We start from the raw sequence: 27,796 nt of genomic DNA on the forward strand, positions 1-27,796 counted from the left end.
ACTCCCAGTTTATTTTTATTGGGGATTTACCGCGAAAAGTTTTTTGAAATCAACAAGGAAATGACTATAGAGACTCTGCTGATGAGCCCAGGTACTCGCCACCCAGCGCCAGTGCCCTCGCTGTGCGTCCTGCGTGCACGTGGCCCTGCCTCCACGCTGGTCTGCCCTCCACGCTCAGGTTTTCTCAAAGCTGGCACAGTTTTTAGGAAATAAGGCCCATGCTCATAACATCGTGACTATGAAACTGTTCTCCGGAAAAGCCAGGAGACGGCTGTGGCTTCTGGACCCTGTGCGTGGCTCCCTGGCCTGCCGGCTCTCTGGGCCCCGACCTGGTCCCCGGGGAGGCCCGGGTGACAGCGAGGGCGAGTGTCCCTCCTGGCTTTCCCTTTCCGGTGTTTTCCTGGCTGCTCCTGCATGTTTATTTTCCATGCGAACTCCAGTAGCCCCTTGTCTAACTCACAAAGCTGCTTGCTGTTCTATCTGTTGGGAATGCGTTGAATTTGTTGGTTAACTTGGGGAGAACGGGCGTCTTACTCTGCAGGGGGCGTCCTCCTGTGTGTTCAGGCCTACTTCTGTGTTTTCCAGGAGAGCTAGAAAGGTTCCTTGTCTGGGGTTTGTACATCCCTTGTTAAGTTTATTCCGATGGATTTCATCTTTTTTGCTTTATAAACGGGAGTTCCCTACAATCGTGTTCTCTATTTTTGTATGTTCATTTTAGGTTCTGCTAATTCAGGAATTCTTTACACGCATCAGCAAGGGTCCACGCTGGGCAAATGGGATTGGGCAAGAGGGGGGCACTTTGTTTCCATTCTCTGTCTTCTTTTTTTCAACTGTTCTCTGTTTTTAAGCAAATTGTCTCGTCCATGTTCCAGATTCTTTTTTCAAAAGGATTCAGTGCTTCTGAGAATTACTTTTCATATCACAGAGGCGTTCCATTTCCTTAGTGTCACCATGTGCTGGGGTTTACTTCTTTATCGGATGGGATTTTCATAGCGGCTCTCAAAGAATATTGGTTGCATGAATGAATTTTCACAACCACTAAGTGAAGGAGCCATTGACCTGGTTTTACAGATGGAGAGCCTTGGGGTCCCTTGTCCTGGGTCACACAGCTATTAAATGCAAACTTGGAGTTGAGAATGGAGTATGTCTGCCAGGCACCCCCAGGATTCCATTATGAATGTCTTTATTGTTTTCTCCTGCAACAGGCCCGGTACAAGCAGAGCCTCGATCCCACCGTGGACGAAGTGAAGAAGCTTTGCACGTCTTTACGCCGGAACGCCAAGGAGGAGCGGGTCCTCTTCCACTACAATGGCCACGGGGTCCCCCGGCCCACGGTGAACGGCGAGATCTGGGTCTTCAACAAGGTGAGCGCACCCGCAGGCCACAGATGCCAGACCTCCCGCTGTTCCGTACCCTCCTTTCAGTCGCATTTTGCAACAACTCCTTGTGCCTGATCATTTTTCCAGCTTTTATCACTGAAGTAGAAATGATTCCAAACCTTCCCACCAGATAACTGGCCCACTGTCTCTATTCAATCTTAATGCATTTGGCTTTGTGGGAATGAATTAAATCGCAGTGATTCAGTCGAAGCTGTGGATGAATAGGACCTACAGCCGACTGCCAAGACGTCAGATTCTGGGTGAGAAAGAGAAACGGATTTGGTTCATAGAACCTTTATTTAGTTCTGCTCTGAGTTCATTCATCGGAGTTTTGTAGGTTTCCTGTATATTCTGTTAGACGCATAGCTGAGTATTTCCTTGGCGGGGAGGCGGTACTGTAAATGGTGTTATGTTTTTAATTTCAAGTCCCACTCATTCATTCTTGGTACATAGGAAAACTGACTTCTGTACATTAACCTTGTATCCTGCAACCTTGTGATAATCGCTTACTGGTCCCAGGAGGTTTTTTTATGTCGATTCTTTTGGATTTTCCACATAGACGATCATGTCATCTGAACAAAGACAGTTGTATGCCTTCCTTCCCAATCTGTACACCTGTATTTCCTTTTCTTGTCTTATTGCATTAGCTAGGACTTCTAGTGTGATGTTGGAAAGGTGTGGTGCCAGGGGACAGCCTTAACTTATATCTGACCTAAGTGGGAAAGCTTCAGGTTTCTGACCATTGTGATGCTAGCTGTAGGTTTATGTAAATATTATTTATCAAGTTGAGGAAGTTCACTCTGTTCCTAGTTTACTGACAATTTTTACCATTAATGCGTGTTGGATTTTGTTAAGTGCTTTTCCTTTGTCTATTAACATGATCACATGACTTTTCTTTCTTAGCCTGTTGATGTGATGATGGCTTAATTGATTTTTGAGTGTTGAGCCAGCCTTTCATGCCTGGAATAATCCTATTTGGTCGTGGGTATAATTCTTTTTATACGTTGTTGGATTTGATTTGCTAACATTTTGTTGAGGATTTTTGCGTCTATGTTCATAAGGGATACTGGCCTGCAGTTTTCTTGTAATATTTTTGTCTATAATTTTGGTATTAGGGCAATTTTGGTCTCAGAGAATGAGTTAGGATCTATTTCCTCTGCTTCTCTTCTCTGAAAGAGATTATAGAGAATTGGTATGCGAGGTCGGACAATTAAGTCCATAAACTCATCCTATAAAAAGTGCTACATACCTCACTGCTGAATATCACTATGGTCACCTTCCAAGCACTCCCCTTGGGAAGCTATGCACCGACGCCAGCACCTAGTCCACTCTTCAAAGCCATTTTGGAACTCTTTTTCTGGAATGGCCATCAGAGCTGTCATCGTATTACCCTTGATGTCCCAAATGTCATCAAAATGTCTTCCTTTCAATGTTTCCTTTATCTTCAGGTAAAGAAAGAAGTCATTGGGGGCCAGACCAGGTGAGTAGGGAGGGTGTTCCAATACAGTTATTTGTTTGCTGGCTAAAAACCCTCACAGACAGTGCTGTGTGAGCTGGTGCATTGTCGTGATGCAAGAGCCATGAATTGTTGGTGAAAAGTTTAGGTCGTCTAACTTTTTCATGCAGCCATTTCAGCACTTCCAAATAGAAAACTTGGTTAACTGTTTGTCAAGTTGGTGCAAATTCATAATGAATAAGCCCTCTGATATCAAAAAAGGTCAGTGAAATCGTTGCAACAAGTTTGTGAACTTAATTGTCAGACCTTGTAATTGCTTCCCAGGTCCGGGTGGGCCTCATGTTTTGGAAGGTTATTAATGATTGAGTCAATTTCTTTAATAGATATGGGCCTATTCTTGTGTGAGTTTTTGTAGATTGTGTCTTTCAAGGAATTGGGCCATCTCATCCTATTATTTTAATTTATTTTCCCCTTTTTTCTGTCCCCCCCCCCCCCCCCCGTCTAGTTGTAGGACACAGCTCCCTGGCCCGTGCTGGTGTTATGAGCCTTGCGCCCCCCCCCATCTCACCCCCACCCCCCGGCTGAGGCTCAGTCGTCAGTCATTGGTCGGCTGCTCACAGCCGCTCACGGCAGCTCTCGCCCGCTGCTCTAGAGAGAGCCGTTGTCCACAGTCTTAGCTGTACAGGGCGCAGCTCACTGGCCCATGTGGGAATTGAACCGGCGACCTCGGCGTTAGCAGCACAATGTATGGAGCTCCAACTGCCCGAGCCACCGGGCTGCCCTGTTCCTAGTATTTTTATATTATGCTTTTAATGTCCATGGAGTTGTAGTGATGTCCCCTCTTTCATTTCTCATATTGGTGATTTATGTCCTTTCTTTTTTTCCTAATTAGCCAGACTAGAGGCTTATCAATCTTATTGATCTTTTCAAAGAACCAGCTTTTGGTTTCATGGATTTATCTCTGTCGATTTCCTATTTTCAATTTCATTGATTTCTGCTCTAATTCTTATTATTTCTCTTCTTCTGCTTATTTTGAATTTACTCTTTCTAGTTTCCAAAGGTGGAAACTCAGATTAATGATTTAGATGTTTTTCCTTTTGAACGAAAGTTTATTGGGGTGACAGTTGTTAGTAAAGTTACATAGATTTCAGGTGTACAATATTGTAATACGTCATCTATGTCTCACACTGCGTGTTCACCACCCAGAGTCAGTTCTCTTTCCATCTAATGCATGCATTCAGTATTATAAATTTCCCTTTAAGCGTTGCTTTTGCTGCGTCCCACAGATTTTGATGAGTTGTGCTTTTGTTTTCATTTAATTCAAAATATTTTAAAGTATGTCTTGAGGTTTCTTCTTTGATCTATGTATTATTTAGAAGTATGTTGTTTAATCTCCAGGTATTTTGGGAATTTTCCAGTTATCTTTCTGTAAGTGATTTCTAGTTTAATTCCACTGTGGTTTGAGAGTAGATGCTGTATCATTTCTATTTTTTTAAATTTGGTAAGGTGTTTTTTATGGCCCAGAATATGGTCTATTTTGATGAGTGCTTGCTTCATTTTAATAGGTAGAATAGTTTTTAAGGTAGAAAAGGCTTAGAAACAGGGTTGTATATTACTATAATTTCAAGGTTATCTAGATTGGGAAAAATACTGGCTCATCTCTGGTGACATAACAGGTAAAAAGAAAAATGAGTCCCTGAAAGGATAAACTAACAGGATAACATAGTAAAAACAAATAAACAAAAAAGCTGGACTGAAAATATACATTGACTCTGTAGAAGATTCTGCTAATTTTAGGAGCTTAGCTATGGAATTTGAGAAACGTTGACTGACAACCTACTAGATTCCACGATGCCCAGTTTTAGACCCCAGGCTACGACCTTGCTATTGATGGAGCTCACATTTTGATGGAGAGATGGAGACAACAAACGTACTGACGAAAGGGGAAGTTATGGAGAACAGTGAGCCACACTGGAAGAGTCAAGTGTGAGGCAGAGGGCGTGGGTGCTGTTTTACACACAGTGGCCAGGAACCACTGTGCTGATGAAATGATATTTAAACAAGAGTGTCTGCTCATCCATTCATCCCTGAGCACCTTCTAAGGTGACACACACTCAAGTGGAGCTGGAAATGGAGCAGGGACCAAAGACCAAGCCCTGACTTAACTGGGCTGTAAGACTTTTAGCTATGAATTCAATTTCTGTGATGGCTTTTGGGCCATTCAGATTTTCTATTTCACTTTGCATCAGTTTTGGTAAGTTGTGTTTTGAAGGCATTTTCCGTCAATTTAACTTGTTAGATTTATTGGTATAAAATTATTAACATTTCCTTATTTTTTCAGTGTCTATAGGATATTTGGTGATATCCTCTCTTTCGTTCCTAAATGTTGATTAATTGTGTCTTTTATTCTTGATCTGTCCAGCTAGAGACTTGTCAATTTTACCAGTTTTTCAAAAAAAACAAATTTTAGCTACGCTAACTTTCTCTAATCGCTATTCTCTCATTGACTGATTTGTTGTCTTTATTATTTCTTTCCTTTTTACTTTGAGTTTAATTTCCTTATCATTTTCGAGCTTCTTAAGGTAGAAATTTAGATTTTAATTTTAAACCTTTTCTTCCTTTCTCTGCAAGTATTTAAGGCTATCTGTACATGGCTGTAGTCAAATTTTGACATCATATTTTGATTATTATTTAGTTTGAATTATTTTTATTTTCCCTTGTGGTACCGTTTTTGAAATGTGTTATTTGATTTCCAAATATTTGAGGATTTTGCAGCTCTCCTATAAATCTAACTCAGTGGCCAGGGAATATACTCGGTATGGTCTGAATCCTTCAAACTTTATTGAGACATTTTACGACCCAGCCTTGAACTCTGAACATCCCACAAGCACGTGAGAAGGTATTCTGCAATGGCCTGTGGGTGCTCATGGGAATTCAGTCAGGGCGATGCATAGTATCGTTCCGGTCTTTATATTAGTAGTCATTTTTTTTAAAACTAGAAAAAATATAATTTCTATGAGTGGAGTTTTCTTTGTGAGAAAGTTTGTATCTGTCAGTTTTAACGTATCACTTACAGAAGGCTGTCAACTCTCTGACCGGGATTGTGGATTTGGTTCTGGCAGCCCCGCTCTGTGTATTCTGAACTCTGATGATAAGACCATGCACGTTCTAGGTGGTTTATGTCTTTCTGATGATCTGGCCTGTGTGTCGTCATGAATGTCCCCTTCATCTCCGGCAGGACTTGTCTCCAAGTCTGTTTTCTGGTTAGTAACACCTACGGCTGCCCCAGCTCTTCCACAACCAGGGTTTGCATGAAGCACCTTTTTGCGTCCAGCCTCGTGTGCCTTTGTAGTTAGTGTGTCTTGTGAACAGCAGGATGTGATCTTGCTTTTCATCCTGTCTGATATAAACAATGAGGAAACAGAGAAATTGACGTGGAAAGCAGGGCATGCTAGAGGCTCCCTGTCCTGGACTCGAAAACGCCAGGGCCCACTGTCGGGGGAGTGAAGACACAAGTCACGGAGTGAGAGAACACACGCTGATGAAGGACTCGTATCCAAAGTATAAAAAGAGCGCTCAAAACTCAACAAGTAAACAAACAGCCCGATGGAAAACTAGGCAAGAGACCCGAACAGACACCCCACTGCAGGAAATACACAGATGGCAACTGAGCATTTGAGATGGTGCCCGACATCCTATGTCGTTAAGGAACTGCAAACTGAAATGACAGCAAGACAGCAGTGCGCACCTGTGAGGAGGGTGGCAGCCAGAGCACTGGCGGCACCGAGTGCGGGAGGAGCGGGCCCGCGGGAGCTCTCACGCCTGCTGGGGGTGTGCAAACTGGCACGGCCACCTCGGGGGACCGTCTGGCAGTGTCTTAGAAAGCTAAACCTACCATCTGATCTAGCAGTGGCACTCCTACCCTGTTTCCCCGAAAATCAGACCTAGCCGGACAATCAGCTTTAATGCGTCTTTTGGAGCAAAAATTAATGTAAGACCCAGTCTTATATTACATAGAACCAGGTCTTATAGTAAAATAAGAGCTGGTGTTATGTTATGTTATGTTATGTTATGTTATGTTATGTTATGTTATGTTATGTTATGTTATGTTATGTTATGTTATGTTATGTTATGTTATGTTATGTTATGTTATGTTATGTTATGTTATGTTATGTTATGTTATGTTATGTTATGTTATGTTATGTTATGTTATGTTATGTTATGTTATGTTGTTACGTTATGTTATGCTATGTGACCCGGTCTTATGTTAATTTTTGCTCCAAAAGATGCATTAGAGCAGATTGTCCGGCGAGGTCTTATTTTCGGGGAAACACAGTAGGTATTTGCCCAAATGAGTAGGAAGTCTGTGCCCACACAGAAACCTGCACATGGAAGTTTATAATGGCTTTATTCACAGTTGCCCAAAGCTAGAAGCACAAGATGCCCTTCAGTAGCGGTCCGTCCAGACAAGGGAACATTATTCAGTGATAAAAAGAAATGAGCTACAAGCCAAGAAAAGACGTGAAGGAACCATCAATGCACGTCACTAAGGGAAAGAAGCCCGTCTGAGAAGGCAGCATGCTGTGTGGTCCCAACTATGACATCCTGGAGAAGGCAAAACTATGGAGACAGTAAAAAGATCAGTGGTTGCCAGCGGTGTGGGGAGTGTGGGGTGAGCAGGTAGGCACAGATGGGCACTAGGGCAGTGAAAATACTCTGTGTGACACCATAACAGTGGATCCATGTCGTTTCACGTTCATCCAGACCCACAGAAAGTACAGCACCCAGAGTGAGCCTTGATGTCAGCTACGGGCTCGGTGAGAAGGGTCATGCCCCTGACCCAGGAGCACACGTGAAATTGCCGCAGACTACAGCTTGTGTGCCCATAACAGGGCACCGTTCTCTCTCCCTCTTCCCATGTCTGCTGACTCACGCCCACGATGCTCTCAGCCCCTCTCCTCTTCCCCCACGTCTGACAGGTGCGTTTGTTCTGCTTCAGCCCCATCACCCTGGACCAAGGGCAGGTCCTACCACTTAGACGCACGGGAGCAGCCGACAGTGGGAACTAACTCCTGGGACTGTGTCCGACTCACAGCAGAGAGTGTTCTGTTAACAGACCATTGGTAATGCGGAAACTGCAGTACATCTGGGAAATTGTGATTGCTAAACTTTTCTTAAAAACACACAATGGCTGTTTGAAAAACATCCATAAGTTCAGTTCCCTAAACTTGAAAACTTCCGTGGTTTCCGAGCAGCGTGCTGACTCCCGCAGCCCCAGGCCTCCTTTGTTCTGCCTGGCGTGTTTTCATCTCGCCGGGAGAGAATCTTCACGGTTCCTGCTCAGCTGTCCCACACACACTTAGGAGTACAAAACGTCCTGGATGGCGTAGGACCCCGTCCTGAAGCAAGTCAGCTGCTCCCAGGAGGTGACCAGTGCCAGCCACGTCACGGTCCCCGCGTGGACACAGCCCGAACGCCCAGTGGCCGTGACCCTTGGGGTCTCCCACGCTGCAGCCGGCCATGTGCCCTTTTCTTTGTCCTTTCTTTTGTCCATCTCGTCTGTTACATGTAGGTTTTTGTGCAAAAATGATCACAGAAGTGGTTTTTAAAAATGGAAGTAAGACTTGGAAACAACCCAAATGTCTAGCAACAGGAGAAGGGATCGGTACATTCTGGAACATTAATCCGACGGGGAATTAATTAAAGCAACTCACAACAGTATGGATCGATTTTAGAAACATGCAAGTTGAATTTAAAGAGTTAGCTGCATTACATTTGATATAGTTTTTATAAAACTCAAAAATAAGCAACATAAACACCTATGTTTTAGGGCGACACAGGCATGAGTTAAAAGTATTTTTTAAAAGTGAGGGAATAAAAGCACAAAACTAATGACCGTGGTTTCGAGAGGGAAGCCTTTGGCAGGAGAGCGGGGTAGTGGGTGGGCCAAGTCCCTTCCGCAGAATAATCTCCTGCTGCTAATGAGGGGTCGGGATGCGCAGTCTCCTGGGGACCGTAACTCACACATGCTAGCACACACACCGTGAATCAGACAGATCGGGGACCTGCCAGCAGCAAGACCCGCAGGGCAGGTGGCATAGGTCACATCCGTTCTTGCTCTTTAGCACTAAGGCCGTGAAGGGTGCATTCCTCTCGCTGGACCACAAGAAGAGCGGGGATGTCTCGGTGCTTCTCCCTTTCACTGAGTGGATGTTTCTAGTTGGACATAGAGTCATTCCTAAAACAACAGTGCACACAGTGGCAAGTACATAAGGATGTAAAGAACCGTATCATTACAGTGGAATGAAACACGGGTGAAACTGTCTCGGTACCTAACTCAGGAGTCATCAGCATGAATCGTAGATGCCACTTCTTCCTTCAGGAGCCGGAGAGTTGCGCGCATTTCGGCAGCTGGCTGCCGCTGTCCTTGTCATGAGCACGCTACCCTGGAAGTGTGGGTCACAGGAGGACTGTGCTGGGGGACGTTCACATCTGGAACACCAGAGTGAACCCCACATTGACCAGTGTTTGGTAAAACCCACTCCGGGGAGGACGAGTGAGTTAGAACTCCTGACCCAGGTGGCTCCATCCACAAGACACAATGTGGAATGAAAAAGGAAACTGGAAGATACGGCGAGTGGTGCCATCCACAGCAGTTCTGAGGGACCCACGGGGTTCATTAATACTGTAAAGATGACGTGTCCACAAGCAAAGGTACACAGACCTTCCGGGGGACACTGCACCCCCAAGTCCCAGCCAGCAGTGACCCCTGGAGGAAAGCGGGGAGAGAGTCCAGAGGGTGCAGACAAGTGCAACTCTGTTCATAATGTTGTCTCTGCTTAGCTGGACCGTGGATACTGGTGACTGGTGCTGAGTATGTATTTTTTGTATGTGAAATGTTTAATAGTGAAAAATAATAACCAAATTTTAGAAGAAATGTAGGGTACGGCTGAAGGCCAGTTTCGTTAGTACACAAACAACTGTTATAAATCAATTGAAAGTCTTCAAGAAGAGCACCACCGAGGAACAACGAACCAAGCACTTGCCCAGGCGTGTAAAGACGAAGTGCCGTGGCAGGTAGGAGTGGGGGCAGCTCTGACTCAGGCCGGGAAACAGTGACGCGATGGCCATGTTCACTCCTGAGGAAATGAGAAGATGCCTGCAGCCTCGACACCAGCAGTGGCTGGACGCGGACGCAGGCAGCCTTTCCGGGCACGTGGCTTTGACCCTGTGCCTCAGTTCAGAAGGTGTGCAGAGCTCACGGCACGACTGTCGGCAGCACCACGTACCACTCATAGCTGGGGACCAGCGGGCAGTTACCGCGGGGCTTAATAAAATAAATCTTCTGTGCACGTCTAGTTACAGAATTGAGCCAGAGGTAAAAAGTAACCCAGGTGGGTGTTCAAGGTCATTAAGCTCAAGCAGGGGGGTGCAGCGCACTCGGGGGGGTATAATCCCACTGCACGGACAGCTGTACGTCTTCTGGAAGTGTTCTCGCGTTTATATATGACTGTATACACCGTGTTTCCCCGAAAATAAGCCCCAGTTAAGATCTCAGCCAGACGGATACATTTAGTACGTTATGAGGGTGTTTCAGAAGAAGATGGCATGACTGTATTTAAACAAATGTAGATTGTTGTACATGAGAAAATAAGACATCCCCTGAAAATAAGCCCTAGTGAAGCAAAAATTAATATAAGACCCGGTCTTATTTTTGGGGAAACACTGTATATAAAGTTTCAGATCAGACAGAGAAAAGCGGAGCGTACCGCTGGGGTGGGGGGTGGGGGGTCGGACAGCAGCTTGGACCAGAACTTGGTCGTTCATTTACGCTCATCTGTGCAGATTGAAAAAAAATACTGAATTTTACAATAAAGATTTGAAAATTAGTTAAAGTCTTGCTAAGAGTCTCGTCATCTTCAAATAAGTGAAAATGAAGACCAGTCCCCTCGGCTGTGGAGAAGGAGGTGGTGCAGTGCCAGGAACAGTCGGGGGGCAGCAAAGGGCTGAGCTGCCCTGGGCTTCCTGAAAACCTAAGACGGAAAAAAGAACCAAGCGGCTGTGCTCTTTCTCAGCGGGCGTAACCTCCTGGCAGCGCTGCTGGACGAGGCCTGTAAATAAATAGAGTAAATTGGCAGGTTTTCCCTGGCTCACTCCTCCAGCGGGGCAGGCCCCTCCCCCAAGTGTGTGTCGGATGTAGGAGTGAGCGTCCCCCAGATACACTCCAGGCCCCCCAGGGCTGCCTCTGCTCCGTGGAGGTGGGGAGACCCACCCGCCGCCCCTGCTCCCTGCAATCAAGATCCGAGCCACCGAGATACAAGCGCGAAGATCGCCGCTCCAGGCCCCACTGCCCAGGCCAGGCCTGCGCGAAGCGGAGAGCCTGCTGCTCTGGGCGCTGCTTTCTCCCTGCAGCGAGCACAGGCCGCGTGCACCCCAGCACGGAGGGCGGGGGTGGCCCGTTCCCAGCTAATGGTGTTGATGCTGAGCGGGGCAGTGGCAGGAAAGCAGAGACTTCAGTGAGGTCCCTTAGCTCTGGCCCTGCTCACCGCGGCCTTATGAAACTAGCACCAGGCTCTTCCTGTTTCCACGGTGCAGTGTTAATTACCAGCTCCCACAATGCTGCTCCGCTCGCACTGCCACAGCTCGTTTTCATCCTAGTGACCCTAAAATGACACTGCACCCCAACCCACATCACCTGCTCCCCTCCCCTTCGCCAGGGTGGGAGGGGACCACGTCCTATCCCCAGGACCCTGTGTACCCTCAGGCCTCCCCCGTTTACCTGTTGGTTCCGACCTCCTAAGCCCAGCATCTCCTCCTGGCCCTGGGTGCTGCCTCCTGCTGCCTCTTACCAGCCTTCAGGTGTGCCCGGGACTGTCTCCTTTCCTGCTCTGTGACATTGCAAATGGAAAAAGTGGGCTTGGGAAGTGTTCCTGCTGCCACGTCAGAAGGTCCAGGTGACGCCCTAACTGGAAAGTGAGTGTCCTCTGTCTTCGTCACACACTTGCCACATCTGCACCGGCTTCTCAAAGTGCAGGTTCAGGCCGAGCAGCACCAGGCAGCTTCTTAGAACTTGTACGAAACGCACATTATCAAGACTCCAGGAGGCTGCTCTGTCGAGGCCCCGCCCCATCCGCTGCCCTGAGCCCTCAGGCCTTCTGGTGACCACTCATTTGACAACCGACTTGCCGTAAGTCCGGTTTTCAGATACAGGACATCGGAGAAATCAAGGAAGATACGATCTAAGGTTTCATTCTCTTGGCGTGGAGGAAGCACTATTTTTAAAAACATTTACACTCGTATGACGACGTAGTCTAGAGTTTTCCAGCACTTCTCCTGGAGAAAAACAACGTTTGCTGGTGGCCTTCAGCTGTCACAGGCAAACCCAGAGTGCTGGACGTTGGACCCTGCTGCGTTCTTGGTGAGGAGAAAATCGCAGTTGTAACAAATCATACATGTGCTCTAGCGCAAGTACCGCTTTTCAAAAATCACAGACACATTTTTCTGATAACTGTGCATTTAGAAACCTTCATGATCCGTCTGAATCTCAGCAGAATCAGTATGAACTGTATACTGAACAGAATAAGAGGCGCCTATATGATCGTGACAATGCAGTTTTCAAAAGCCAATAAATTTGATTATTTAAATAGCATGTCTCCAGAGTTGCTCCTACAGGCACCGCCCCCCCCGCCCCCCCGCCCCCCCCCACCCGCCACCTGACATTTCCGGCCATCACGTCCTGCTGCTCCCTGTCAGTGTGTGTTCAGAAAACACTCTTGGGAAGGAAGACGGAGCTTCCGCTCCCCATGCCCCTCGGCTGTCCTCGGAGAACGGCCGCTGCAAACATTTTCACAGCCCGGGGCAGGCAGGGTGACATACCCAGATGTCCCACAGTGCCTGTCTGTGTGGGTGTGGCCTGAGGACGTGTGCGGCCAGAGGGGCTTTGCAGCACAGCCCTGAGCCAGGTGCCGGGGGGCCATTTTCACCTGGCACCACTGGTGACTCACACTCGGAGTTCTTGGGCGGAAGATGCACTCAGCGTCTTCTCAGAACTGGGGAGTGACTGCTTCAGAGGTGGACAGTGGATGAGAAATGCCCTTCCTGGGCCACCTCTTCTGGTGCGCAGAACTGTGGGACGTAACAAGCAGCAGTGTTGCCAGCATATGCTTGTGCCGTGATTGCCCAGACTGCTGCGCAGTCTTCTCTCCTCTGAGTGTCGGGGTCCCTGCCCAATCGAAGGGTTCATTGTGGCCTCTCCTCGTCATAGTGGGGCTGCATGTCCACCAGCGGGAGGGAGGGAGGGAGGGTGCTGGGAGTGGGCGTGGAGCAGGGCTCCTTCCGCTGGGCTGGGGAGACGGTCATTCCTGTTGTGCTCTGTCTGATGGAGCACCTGCTGGAGGCTTTTCACCTGTGCAGGTGACACACTACCTGCTTGTTAGAAAATAGTGGCTGAACATGGAGGTGTAGTAACCCCTGCAGCTTTCTCTTTCTCCCCTCCTTTTAATGGTTTGTGTTTTTTCTTTTAAAAAATACAACTTTTTTATTGTAAAAGATTCTAAAAGAAATAGATATGACCTCCTACCCCCACCCCCCAGGCACACCTTCGCCTCCCAAGCCCGGTAAACAGCCTTTACCAGCTTGGCACTTAGGATCGTTTATTTACATGACCTATTCACACACACTTACCAAGTTCTCGTGATGTGTGACGCTAGCGATTTTACGCACACTTTATAACTTTTCCATTTCTTGCCACAAATCGGGATCATATTATATGTGAGGTTCCAACACTTGCATTTTTAAAATCACAATGAGTCTCTGACATCTTTCCACATCAATGTGTGTCAATAACCTGTCTTTTGACAGCTATGTGGGGTTCTCTGCCATGGGCGTATGGCCGCTACTTTGCTTAAGGATCCCTTTCTAGTGGGTATGTTAGGGTCAGGATCGGCCGTGATGGTCTCTGGGACGGTGGGGCCTGTGCGGCGTCGGCATGACGGGGCCCAGGCCTCTTGCATCCGACAGCTCTGCTCTTCCTCGGCTCCTGTCCTCTGCAGGGAAGGAAAAGGTGAAGGGTGAGCCTGAGGGCGGCACCACTTCTGATCACGTCCCATGGGTCAGAATTTGGCTGCAGGATCAGGCTTAGCTGCATGGAAGCTGGGACATGTGCTGGGCTGAAACATCCCTTGATGAAGGGGAGGGAGAAATAGGTGTTGGACCTGCAGTCTCTTCCCGGTGCCGTTTGGGCAGCTGACGGCTTCTGCGAGTCAAAGTGCTGTGTGTCTTTTGTGTCCTTGTACGGACACTCCGTGTATGTCTAAGGATGGATGCCTAGAAGTCAGGCGGGACGGCCGTTTAATGTTTTGTAAGTCCTGCCAGACTGCGTTCAAAGAAGTGTCCTACCCACGAGGAACCAGTGCCTTTCTTACCTAAACAAAGAAAAAATTCCTTTATTTTGCTTTTATATTTAGTTTTTAACTCTACCCTGATTTTGAGTATGTAGAGCCTCAGATAGCAATGTGGAATGATTAGTTAGAGGTGGCAGTGTCACTTGCTGAATTGTTCCTTCTCTCTTCACTGAGTTAAAATGCCACCTTCATTACGATTACATATGGGGATCTATTTCAGGACTTTGCCTGCTGTTGGTTTGTCTGTCTTGCCCTCCCTAATCCCATCCTGTAATTACCATGGATTTATAGTGTATTTAACGTCAGCAGTGCGAGTCCTTACTCATTGTTCTTTATTAAAAACTACTTTTTACTATTCTGGTGCATTTCTCTTTGTCACTAACTTTAGAATCAGCTGGTTAAAGTCCGTGAAAGAAAATCCGTGCTGGTAATGTGATGGGACTTGCGTTGACATTGTACATTCTTCGGGAAGAACTGCTCTCCTTAGAACCCGTCAGTGACAGTTTGTCCTGAGGGCGCGTCTCCACGTGTCCCTTACATGGTGCAGTGATGGCAGGCAAGCTGCCCCATCAGGGCAGGCCCGCAGCGTGGCATGGCCAGTAGAAGCAGCACGTGGCGCCCTGTGGTGTAACGTCCACACGTCCACACACACCTGGTTCGTTGGCCTGGCCTTATCCTGTCTGGGATGGGACTCACCTGGCATGTGGCTGTGTGCACGGAGGAAGCCTCTGCCGCCTGTGATGACAGGCTTCCCCAGGCCCGTTTTTCTTCTTGCCGTCTGTCTTTCTCCTCTGCTGCATCACAGACAGTCATGTCGGCAGCACCTGTCGCTGCCGCCTCACCTGCCGGGCACAGCCACTTTCACTGTACGTGTCCACACTGATTTCTGCCAGTTTCCCACCTTGTTGGTGCTCGAGGTGGGTACACAGGTGAGACGCTCTGTGCAGTTGCATAAAAATGTTACCTGCGAGCGAGCGTTTGTCCTGTTCCTCAAGTGAGCTGAGGCGCTCTTGTCCACGTTCACCGGTACCTGGAAGGTTTCCAGGACTGAATGGTGTGGCGTGTCCAGAGCAGTACTCCCCTTAGCGGATGAGTGCTGAGGTACCATCCTGTGATTTGAAAATGAAGTACAGGGCCACGTCCACTGGTACCCTCACGTGTGAGGTTTTAAATCACCTGGAGGGTAACGTCGTCTGGGATGAAAGCGACAGTGGGGAACGTGTCTCACGCCCTCCGCAGGGCTCCTTCCTGCTCCTGTGAGGTGCCCACTGTGTCACTAAGCATGGGTTCCCGAGGGAGCGTCCAGCGCATGTCCTCTACGAGACAGAGCTGTGGTTCGGTTGCAGGGGGTGGGAGAGGAGGGTACATAACAGAGGTGCCATGGGACACATGCAGGGAAACCCCGTGCAAGGGAGTGAGCACACGGCCTCCCAGGAGGCAGCAAGCCGCTGACCCGGGTGACGGCAGCCGGCTGAGCAGCAGAGGGGCCGGGTTGGAACTGTGACGGCCCCGTGCTGGCACTGGGGGTGCCCGGCCCACAGGCAGCTGGTGCAGGAGCTGTCTTTGCTGTCACTGACTAGAAGTGACAGCTCGGGAAGTCCCGTGGCTGGGCCCCATGTGTTGTACCCTCTGCTCGTGGTGCTCGTGGCCGGCAGAAGTCACTCACATGCACCGTGTTTTGTTTTCCAGAACTACACTCAGTACATCCCTCTGTCCATCTATGACCTCCAGACGTGGATGGGCAGCCCGTCCATATTCGTCTACGACTGCTCCAACGCTGGCCTCATCGTCAAGTCCTTCAAGCAGTTTGCCCTGCAGCGGGAGCAGGAGCTGGAGGTGAGCGTGAGCCCAGACTGGGCTGAGCTTGGGCTTCTGGCCTGGGGGGCTGGTCCCCCGTGGCGCCCCCTGCCCTTTGAGTGGAGATGTGCTGGGATTGCTCAGGCATGGCCGTCCATTCAGTGACGGACCGTGGGGGGCGCTCGGGACAAGGTCGTGGGCTTTTCACATTGCATTTTACTCGGTGACATTTTAAATCTGAGCATTAATTAAGTGATAACAGTAGCAGAGTTGATTTGTGCTCTAGTGGCTACAGATAAATGTTAAGGTGAAGCAGACACATTATTTTAGGAGAAATGGAGCCATGTCCGGGCACGGTCTTCAGTTTCACTCACATCTTATTTTCCCCCATTTGATTTTCTTCTGTGTTTAAACACAAACAGACAAAAACCCACTGAACTAAATACCGGACACAAACCCAAACAGCTGTCCTTGCAGTGACCTTGTAAAGAACTAGAGCGCTAGTGTGGTGCTCTGATCGTGAAGACACGTTTCACTCAGTTGTTGTAATTGATGTTTGCGGTTTGAATTACACGGTGAACTCCGAGGAGACACTGAAGGGGCCGTTTCAGGTACGAGGCTGGTCTGTGCTGCGCGCCAGCAAGGCCAGGACTCTGCAGGACGTTCGTTCTTCTCAGGCCCAGAGCCCACGTGGCCCGAGCGCGCGTCCTCAAGCCCTGTGGCCTCTGAGATCTCCAGGGATTGTTACGTTGGTCACACACCGTCTGCGGGGGTTTCTGGAACAGAAGTTAATGTTTCGTGTTTACACTCTGAGGAGCCCTCACACAGAGCATCGTGTGAGACGACTGACGGTGTGCCCTTCAGTCTTAGAAATGGAGCCAAGCGCCACCACTTAGTAGTATGTCTGCATCCCGTGATAAAGGGGGGAAGGTCAAGTTTTGTGACATCACGTTTGTACCTCACTTTTAGCCGTTTCATCTACACTTACCCACGGGGTAGGTAGCTGGTGAGCCCTCAGAAACTCAAGGGGTGATTGACTATTCCTTGCATCAAGTAGTCAATACGGCAAATGAATTTTTTTTATATTTCTAATATATAAATAAAAATGCCAAAGAGTCCTGTCTGATCTTCCTACCTGATTTATGAGCTCCTGCCGTTAAGGAAAGCCCAGCACTCAGCCTAGTTAATGAGACTGTAAATGTAGCCCCGCCCACCCCTTTGGTGGCAGGCGGCATCTGTGTCTCCTGCATGAGACCAAGTGTTTACTTTCCAGACTCCGAGTATCTGCTTCGTCAGAGCTTCGTGTGTTCTGTCTGTGTTGCCAAGGATCAATCAGCTGAAGAAACTGTTCATTTCGCTGAGTGCAACAAGAAAGACTGCTATGCATCTTTTGGGGGAAAAAATGTTTACTGGACTAATTCCTCATGGAGGAGAGCAGATGACAAACACGTGATCTGAAGTGTTAAATAGATGCCAGTGCAAAGTTATACCATATGTCTAATAGCTAGCTCTGACTTCTAGCTTCAGCCTTTTTTTAATTACAGTGTGAGTAAGTCTTGTATTTTTCCATCGCACTTACTGTTATTGGCTATTGTTCAGTTCTCTTGCATAAACAGCGGAAATTAAAATGATAAAACTGGCCTCCAGCCAATATCATAATGTTCATGTTTGTCGTTCTATCTGCTGTACATACTGCAGTCTAGTGGGGCCTCTTGGTTATTTTTGAAAAACTTCTCCTCCCTACAGTTGGCCAAATTCTTTGTAAATTTACAATGCCTTTTAACATTTTTATTGAGTAGATAACACGTGAAGTGAAAAAGTTGGCAGGTAAATTGTTTGTGCCAATGTTTAAAAAATATAGAGGGCAAAAAAATGATTGACTCTGATGAAAGAAATGGTTACTTGGACCAGAGAGCATCCGGGTAACAAACATTAGCACAGCTGTGAGCAGATGAACGTTGGGAGATGATTGTCAGCTCTTGGACTCCTGGTTGCTCGGGGCGTGTGCTGCGCCCAGGAGCTCACATCTGTGGACTTCCCTGTCTGAGGGTCCTGCAGGGGAAGCAGGAGAGGCCTCGGAAGGCGCAGCATGAATCTTCACACACAAGTGGCCCTCCTGTATTTGGATTTTCTGTATCTTGTAACCTTTGCAGTTTTCAGTGATACTTGTGTTTTTATCTCTAGTTGCGTCAGGAATCAGTACTATCTTTGGTTTTAGGTCCTGAGGCTCCTCAGACTTTCTTTTGCGTCTTGACGTTCCCAACCTGGGTCTCAGTCTCGTCTACACTTCTGCTTTTCCGATTATCTTCTGTCTCTGGCCGTAATTAAGCCCCCATGCTTCCTGTGTGGGTTGGTTCTAAAAATGACAAACATTAAACCTCGATTATCTGATTACAACCATGTAGATTTTGTTCTCTGAAGCAAAATTGGGTGCTGTCATTTCCATTTTTATAACAGTTTTTGTTTGTTCCTTTGATTTTCCTGGAGAGTTTCTCTTTTCTTCTTATTAGATATTTAATATTCCTCCAGTTTCCCAATTTACAAGGACAGCATGGAAGCTCCGAGCATGTCCTTGTCGCAGGCCCCTCCTCCCAGCCTCCCCCACCTCCAGTGACTGTTGTGTCACCCTGGTCGCTCTCCTGCACACAGCCACGTTTCCCCAGGTCCACCTCTTCCTCTTTCTTGATTTGCTCCTTTGTTCTGCTGGGGCAGACCCTCCAGTAACATGAGAAAGGGCATGTGGCAGAAACCTTTCCCAGACCTCAATTGTTTGCATTTGGAGTACTTTCAGCTGCGAGTAATAAAAAGTCTCACTGTTGGTTTTGAAACAAACAACAGTTTGTCTCTTCACTAACATCCCTGGGACAGATGATGCAGTTATTCAGTGACATTGGGGACCCCAGCTGCCTTTATCTTTCCGCTCCAGCACCCTCGGCCACTAGGTGTTTTGCCCTGGTGGCCGCAGTGTTCCGGTCTCAGCACCAGGAGTTTCCTTCATCTTCGAGACCCAATCAGGTGGGGAAAGGGCAGTGCTGCCACCTCTGTCTCTCATTAGGAAAGCAAGGGCAGACATGTCCTCACAGCTGATGGGCTGGAGCTAGCTGGGTCACGTGGCCACCTAGAGTTGGCGGGTGGCCAGAGGGGATGCAGTTGGGAATGGGTAGGAGACCATCTGAGGAGTGTCAGCCAGACTGTGTGTGTGAAACGCCTCGTTCTAGCCACGTGGTTACGGGCGGCTTGAGGATGGAGGTTTAGGCCGTTTTCACTGAACACTGTCGCTCTGAACTCTTGCAATGGTGAGTAGATGCACATGAAAAGTCTGCCCACTGGCCTCGATGTTGTAACTAAGAATCCAGACGTGCAGCTACCTACGTTCAAATAAAAGCCATAGGAGGCCTAGTTATATTCGTAATGCACAGAATGTATGTTGAAAGAGTTGGAAAGAGAGAGAAACAGAATTCAAATATTCTTGCACCAACTTTCATCTCAGATATTAAATCTTTGGTCTGTAACTACAAAGGAAGACTGAGTCTTAAACAGACTGTCTTTGAAATGGTTTTTATTGCATTTTATCCGTCAGCTGTGCTCCTGCGGTGTTTTTTCCCTCTGGGCGGTTCCAGCTCTTGCCTGCAGTGGCGACAGCAGTAAAGATGGAGTCGGGTCTGGGCAGTTTTCTCTTTGGCTTTGGAGGCGAGTGAGTTGCTGTCTCGTGGTAGAACAGAAATGCCTTTTCCTTTACACAGACACACTGGGCGGGGCTGTGTCTGGTGAGTCTGGGTCCTGAGCATAACCGTCTTCACTGCTGCACGCGAGTGGCACTTCGTGGTGGCGGCCACGGCAGTAGTGTGGGAACGTCTTCCCGAAGGGCGGGGCCTGCTTTAAGAAGAATCCTTAGTTGAGGGTCAGCTCCTCACTCCAGTGGCCTCGTGCTCTTTCTGACTACTTGTCTGCACCCTGCGAGGCTTCGCTTGTGTCGCCTCCAAGTAAGTGGTGCTTCTGTCCGGCCTCTGGAAACACTGCTGTGTGAGCCCCCCCTGCGAGCTCCAGCCGGGCCGCCGGGCGGCAGAGCTGCTCAGTGCGCGTGCGTTTGCACAGTGAGACTCAGGCTGGGTCTGAGGCATCGCTGCCCGGTGCCCGCCCTTCTGCAGCCCGTGTGTGAACTGACGCAGGACATGCTGTTCATCGCTGAGACTAAATTCTCTGTCAGATATTTAAGTATAACGATTCTGACAAAAACGACTAACACCGGAATCTTCATGTTTCTTCAGAAATGTTCACTGTGCATCACGTAGAACGAAACAATCCCCACTTTGAAGTCTTGTGGCTCCACTGCCCCTGCTGTGGGCGGATGGGACGTGGCAGGCATGTCCCTGGGTTCGCCACAGAAGCCAGCGCTCGGTGTTAGAAGGTCGTGTCACAGCGTCCGTCGCTGGCTTCTGAGCATCATGGGGTAATTCTGAGGTTGTCTGTGTCCTGGTCACTGGTCGCTGCGTTGGAATTTGTGTGTGTGAACTTGCGGGCATCTCCATGGACTCACTGTGCGACTTCATGGCTTCAGCAGTTGGCATCCACGGTGCTGCTGCCAGGAGCTGGTCCGTCTGTCTCCCAGGCCTTGCTTCTCTTCTCTCCCGTCCTTTCTCGTCTGTAATTTCATAGTTATCATTTGTAGGGAGTAGGGAAATGAGCAGAAGTTCGTTAGGTGATAACTTTGTTAGTTTTCTTTTTAAATTTTTAAATAATGTCAGCTTGTAGGTTTTTAAAAGACGTTCTCCTTTTTTCTAAGTTATCTTTATTTCCTCCATTATAAATTTTCCTCTGATGGTTTATCTGGATTATTCTCTTTGAGACTGGAGGCTTATTACGGTTCTGTGTTTATCCTATTTAAGAATGAGGAGAAAGTACCTCTGTGGCTGTGTCCACAGGTAGAAATTGTCACCCAAGAGCTTTGCTTTATGAGAAGCTTGTGGGGAACTGCCTGCACGCAGGGCACCCTTAGTCACATGACAGAGGGCATCATTTTTCTGGAATGCCAGTGTCTGTCCTAGCCAACCTCGTTTTCCCCAGACACATCAGTAACTCTCTTTAGAGAAGAAAACCCCTGAGTGCTTTCCAGGGAGGGGTGGGAGCAGGTGGTTGCAGGTCGCCTGGCTTCAGGCACACCGGGGAGCCGTGGGCTGTCCCCCTGACAGGTGTGCAGGTGGCCCTGGTCTCCCAGCCCGGCCACTGCAGGCTGGACCTGAGGACTGCCTTCCGCGCTCCTCTGCACGCCCTCTGGACGGCTTCCCGCCCTCTGAATGCAGGCTGGCACTTCATGTGTAGTGGGCTGTAAGCGGTCATGTAGCGAAGGTTTTCAAAACAGTGTGAAGAAACTAAAGTAGTTGAATCCCCCCAACAACAGAATAGAGTCACATTTGTAATTTAAGGGGAAATGCTACCATTGCAACCTTATGTAGGAGAGTAGCGGGCTGTTAATTGAAAGGCAAGTGCAGCAGAAACCCCTTTAATTGGGATGCACACAGCTCCACCCCAGGACGTGGCTGGGGAGAATAAAGCCATCATGGGAATGGCCCCGTGGGGAGGCTGGTCCGCAGAGCGCTCTGGTCAGCTGACTCACTGAGCAAAGCGTGGGAAGGCTCGTGGGAAGGTGGGATGAGAGAGGTAACCTCTAGGGCAGAGTCTGATGCAGGTGAGAGCTGGCAGGGGCAGCGGGCAGTGACGGTGGAGCGGGCACAGGGCAGGGCCCGGCCCGCCAGGCCAGGGGACCGCTCCATTATCTGTGCAACGTTTGCAGTTGGTGCAGTAGTTTTACATGAAGCCCTTTACAGCCTGTGCAGTAGGACGGTACGTACAACCCATGCCCTTCGGTGCTGCCAGGCGCCCGTGGTTGGTTTGGGAAGATTCAGTTATTCTCTGTCGGCACCTTTTACCGTTCTGCGTCCTGTCATCCGCGTCCCGTCATCTGAAGGCTTTGGGAGAAAGAAGAGTGATTTCGCTGCATAAAAATGTTAGGAAACCTCACTGCTGATGGCATTAAGTGAAATCCACAGGTAAATGAAGTCTGTCATTCGTACTCTCAACTTTCAGTGTGTGACTAAGTCTGCTTCCTTCATAAACACCTCCCTGGGCCTGAAATCTTCCTCCGCTGACCTCTGAGAGCCGTTCTGCACACAATCACCTTGGCGATTAGTTAGGTATTGTCCTGCAGTGTCTCTTCTATTGCTTAAGCCTGTGGCGTAAACCTGTCAAGGATGCCTCATAGGAGTAGATGCTTAAAAACTATTTATAGTTTGGTCTGATGGGGAAATGCACGTTGGAATAAAGAAACTGCCTTTGTTGTCCTGTGAATAGAGCTGTGAGTCGTTGAATACGTTTGATCTTTGATTGATTTGTATGAAATGTAAAAAGAAACAAAGAAAAAATTAACCCAAATCCATGAGTATAATCACTGTTTGCTGCCCTCATAAAACTAGAATTTAATCCTTTTTTCCCATTTCATCTCTTTTAAAATATGTAAGAAATTGCTTAATATTCCCGGCCACGGGACATGGGCACCATCATGGGCGGTGGTGCAGTTTGGCCAGATGTCTGCTGGGCCCTGCTCGCTGTCACAGGAGGCGCTCCCGTCCCCGCCCCCGTCGCCTCCCAAGCCTTGGAGGCTTCTGCCTACCCTAGGCTGAAGCTAGAGGACACGGAGGTCATGGCCAGATGTTGTCTCGCAAAGCATTTGTGGTGCACAGGGCAGTGGGGCTCCTGAGGCAGCCAGAAAAATGGCTGCACTAACCTGGCTGGACACGTGGCCTGCGGCAGAAGGGCAGGTGGGAAATCGCTAACCCATGTGAGGGGCGGGACAGGCAAGGAAGTGGGTTTTTTTTAAACACGAAGGTCTGAGGCCAGGAAAAGCCACTCGTTCTCTCTGCTCCTCTTCAGCGTCGCACAGGGAGACGCAGCCTGTGCAGTAAGTAAGGCTGCAGAAGGGCATGGAGGGCATACAGACTGGGAGAGAAGAAATTATCCTGTGTGTTTCTGAAGATGAAATACTCATCTGTGTTGAAATGTCAGCGTAAGGATCTAATGGACATTTACGGAACTCTCCACCCATCAGCAGCAGAATATTCCTGCTTTCAAGTGTCCGTGGGGCATTCGTCATGACATGTTCTGGGCCATAAAGCAAAAGCCTCGACAAATCACACATATTTGAAACCACACAGAGTCTGTTCTTTGACCATAGTAGAACCAACTAGAAGGCAATAATAGAAAGACAACAGAAAAATATCAGAAAACAATAAGTCTCAAGGGAAATAGAAAAAAAAATACATTGAACTGAATTAAAAAGGAAATACAATATGTCCGTACTGATAATATGCAGCTAAAGTAATTGAAAGGGACATTTATAGCACTAAACGCTTATGCTAGAAAAGAGGGAAAGTATCAAATTAGTATTCTAAATTCCTACTTGTCTTAGTCCGTTTGAGATGCTACCAAGTGGATTATAAACAATAGAAATTTATTTCTCACTGTTCTGGAGGCTGGAATGTTCAGGATGAAGGTGTGAGTGTGGTCAGGTGAGGACCCTCCCCTGGTCCACAGCCAGGGCCTCCTCAGTGTTTTCTCGTGGTGGAAGGGGTTCCCGGGCTTCTATCAGGGCACTGAGCCCACCCTGAGGGCTCCACCCTCATGACCTCGTCACCTCTCAAAGACTCTCTCTCCTAATACCATGACCTTAGGGGTCAGGACTTCCATGTATGCATTTTGGGGGAACACAGACATTCAGACCACAGCATTACATCAAGAAACTAGAAAGGGAGAGTAAAGTAAACCCAGAGCAATCAGAAGACAGATTATCACGACGGTAAGAGCAGAAATTAAAATTGAAAACAGAAAAACGGTAGAGAGAAATCAGTGAAACCAAAAGCTGATTCTCAAAAGTAATCAATAAAATGGATAAATTTTGTTAGTCTAGCAAGACAAACAAAAAGAGAAAGAGAGAATAATTGGGCCCTGCAGCCATTATAAAAATAAGAAGGGATACGATGAACAACTTCACACTCACAAATCTGACAGCTTCAAAGAAATGGACCAGTCCCTCTAAAACCACAAACTACTGAATCCAACCAAGATGAACTAGACAACATGAATAGTCCTAATGCCACTAAAGAAATCGAATCTGTAGTTTTAAAGTGCCTGAAAAGGAAATCTCCAGGTTCAGATAGTTTCACTGGAAAAGTCTACCAAACATTTAAAGAAGAATTAGTGCCAATTTTATACAATGTCTTCCAGAAAACAGAAGGGGGAGGAAACACTTTCCAATTTATTTTATGATGCTACCTGTCTTGATTAGCCTGATGCTAAAATGGACACAGTACAAAAGAAAAAAAACAAAACAAAACTGCAGACCAGTATTTCTCACAAACTTTGATGCAAAAATCCTCAGCAAAATAATAGCAAATCAATTCTAGCAGTTTATAAAAAGGATTGTACTCCACGATCGAGTGGGGTTTATCCCAGGTATGTAAGTCTGGCTTAATATTCAAGATATTAATTAATGTAATCCACCGTACCAACAGATTAAAGAAGAAAGATCATATGATCATATCAACTGACACACAAAAATTAAGCATTCAAGAAAACCCAGCATCCTTTTGTGACTTAAAAAAAGAACCTCATAAACTAGGAATAGAGGGGAACTTCTTCAGCTTGGTAAAGAGCATCTATAAAAAACCTACAGCTGCCATCATACTTACTGGTAAAGACTGAATGTTTCCCCCTAAGACCAAGGATGACAAAGGATGTCCATTGTCACCGCTCGTATTCAGCATAGCCCTGGAAGTACTGGCCAGTGCAATAAGGCAAGAAAAGGACGTCATTAGTCAGTAGGGAAATGAGAATCAAAGCCACACTGAGAGGGATGCATTTCACCTCCACTAAGATAGCTGGAATAAAAAGGATGGATAAGTACAGGAGTTGGCAAGGATGTGGAGGAATCAACCTCACGCACTACTGGTGGGAACAGAAAACGGTGCAGCCATTTTAGAAAACTGTCAGTTCATCAAGCGGCTAAACAGTCACCACATGGCCTAGCAAGTCCGTGCCTAGGTTTGCACCCAAGAGAACTGAAAACATGTTCACGCAAAACTTGTACACTGATGTTCGTAGCAGCATTATTCCCAACGGCCAAACAATGGAAATTTTCTTCTTGACGTAAAAGGTCACAGAGTTTTTAAATGTCTTTCCAAGTCTTTCAGTTGTTACTCGTAACTACCTAAGAGCAATCGGGGGGTAGAATTTGGTCGTAATTTCTAGTTAAGCATCTTCACTGAGTTGTAGAATGATTCTAGAGCATTTTAGAAAGTGTTCAGTTGCTAACAGCTAAATGTCCTTAACACACTGGCTGGTCCATTTGAGTAAACCCTCAGGGTAATTGTGACAAACTGTTGCTATGAAGAGGCTGTTTGAAGGGCAGCCTGGGGGGGTTTCTGCGTGCCCTCACAATTCTTCATCCAACAGAAGGGGCTCCTTCCCTCTGCTTCTTGGCCTCACTTTCAATTTCTCAGCAATAGACCCTATTTGGTTTTTCAGTTAAGATTTAATCTTTGATATATAATTATTTAAATTATTTATAAAAACTTACTCCTTCCACTTTGTAGCTGCTGTTTTTAGTATAGTATCTGTTGCAGGATGGGTGCTCCAGTAACACGTTTGAAATGAGCTGGGTCAGCGGTACACAGATCCCTTTCTATATCTCAGTCTCTCTCAGAGCTTTGCAGAAACGTTGTTTGTAAGTAGGTGCTGAATTACAATAAAAGTTGCTTTAAACTAAAGTGGAATTATTAGCAAGTTGGTGTTCTTTTCAGAAAGCTACTTGTTCCAGATGCCTCTGGAATGGCCAGCGCCTCGTGTGTTGTAAAGCGGTCTCCTCTGTGTGTGTGAAGAGAAGCCGTGATGATGTCTGAGTTGCTGTGCAGGAACGTGTCGCAGGGTCTTTTTTGGATCTGGTTGCTGTGCATCCCATCTGACGAGTTTTCTGGATCCTTCCCAAATCCTCCAGGAGGGTCCAGGGAACTTTTAATGATGAATTTCTCTTCTGGGGTTTGAGTCCCCAGGTTTTCCAGGAGAACCCTCTCTGGGTAAAAGTGTGTCTTCAGGGTCACCCTTCAGCATGAATGATGGCTCCCAGCGGGAACCACTCTCTTCTGCGCCTGGGTGCCTGTGAAAAGTTCCGTGCCGCACATGCAGGCTGTTTCTAAGCGATCATTTCCACCAGAAAGGTCAGTGTCTTAGATGAATACAAACCAGAACAATGTATGGGAAAGAAATCACCATCCATTAAGACAGGGTTTTTGTATTCCTGGGTTAGTAGGCCCGAAAAATAATGATTCCTTGGTGCAAGCATTGCCTTGAGTGTCATTTTTAAAACATGTGACTGATTTCAATTATCCCCAAGCAGAGTTCTCGTGGGCCTTGTGTGTGCCCACTGGGGTGGGGAGGGAGGGGTTAAGCTCTGCCCACTGCACAGGTAGTCACGGGTGCCACTCGGAGCCTCTGGTCTGTGCCCCGCATCCTGCCAGGGGCTTGTTAAGTAATCGGGCCTTTTATCAGGGACCATTTTGATCTGGGAAGTTTAGTTTCTGGTGGACTTCTTTGGAGAGAGGATGTTTCTGTGTCTACCTGTCTCCCTTCCTCTTTGGGCCTTCGTGGGCCCCCCTGTGCCCCAGGTCCTTCCTGAGGCTTTAGGCCACACGCTGGACCACAAGGTGCGGACTGAGGCACTGAGTCAAAGCACTGCCCAACAGGACGCAGGGTGAGGTCAGGTCCCGGGAGCTTCGCCTCCAGACCAGACAGGACACAGAATTCTGACACCTATGGAGGTCTTCTTAAGCCAGCAGCGCCCCCCACCTCCCCATGGACGCCTGTGATGTGGGGGAGAGGTGGCCTTGGGGTGACAAACTGCTTCACTTCCTGAGGAACCTCAAGAAGCAGAGATGGAAGAGCTGCCATGGTCGGAGGGTGTGGCAAGAGGCTCTGCTGTCCAGTGTTTGGCTGTGTCAGAAAGTAAATCTAACGTGGAAGCAAGTTATAAACAGAAACCTTACAACCGGAAACCACACCAGTATTTCTGCCATGAAAATACTCATCTCTGAAAAGGAAAATGAGACAGAGTCTGGTTTTCACGTGAGTGGCGGTTCCCTCCTGCTAAGGCCTTTCCCCTTAAACCATCTGATCACCATTCTGGAACTTCTCCACCCAGTGGCGCTGGTGCTTCTGAGAAGGATGGCCGTCTGCCGCTGGTCGCAAAGGGTCACCACACGAGTCAGGACTGCCCACTGCACTCTACCGAGGGCTGCCCGACCTTCTGGTGCCACCTGGCCTCTGTGCCCACCCTTCCTGGGCCGCAAGGAGCGCTCACAAGGCACGTGCACGTCCGACAGCGGCTCTGACACCTGTCAGCCATGGGCAACTTTCTGCATGGCTCAGGCCTCCTATTGGGCTGTCACCACGGGCCTGTCACAGCAGCCCTGAAAACTCCTTTCTGGTGGCAGCTGAGCCTGCTGGTGCCCAGTCAAGCCTGTAGGGCGGGTGGGTGGGGACGGGGCGGGTGGCTTTGCACCGGAGTCCTGCCCCCTTTCCTCTCTGCTTTCAAAGCCCTTCTTTGGCGATGGTTGTGTGGTGTGAGTGTGCCTAGTGCCAGTGGCCGTCCAGAGTGGTGGATTCTAGGTGGTGTCTGTCTTACCACATGGGGAAGAACCCCAGTCCTCTAAAAACTC

General features: G+C 48.0%; 1 protein-coding gene across 4 annotated transcripts in view; it reads left to right on the forward strand.

Annotated features, from left to right (window-relative positions):
* The window catches only part of RPTOR (regulatory associated protein of MTOR complex 1), a 270,956-nt gene that overhangs the window by 104,736 nt on the left and 138,424 nt on the right, over positions 1-27,796 (forward strand). For all 4 annotated transcript variants that reach the window (XM_019735643.2, XM_019735644.2, XM_074319891.1 and 1 more), the window contains exons 4-5: positions 1,206-1,364; positions 15,927-16,073. In XM_019735643.2, the coding sequence (XP_019591202.2) occupies positions 1,206-1,364; positions 15,927-16,073 (306 nt within the window). The remainder of the gene's footprint in view (positions 1-1,205; positions 1,365-15,926; positions 16,074-27,796) is intronic.

Source organism: Rhinolophus sinicus, linkage group LG15 (genome assembly GCF_036562045.2).
Source record: "Rhinolophus sinicus isolate RSC01 linkage group LG15, ASM3656204v1, whole genome shotgun sequence".
NCBI classification, from domain to species: domain Eukaryota; kingdom Metazoa; phylum Chordata; class Mammalia; order Chiroptera; family Rhinolophidae; genus Rhinolophus; species Rhinolophus sinicus.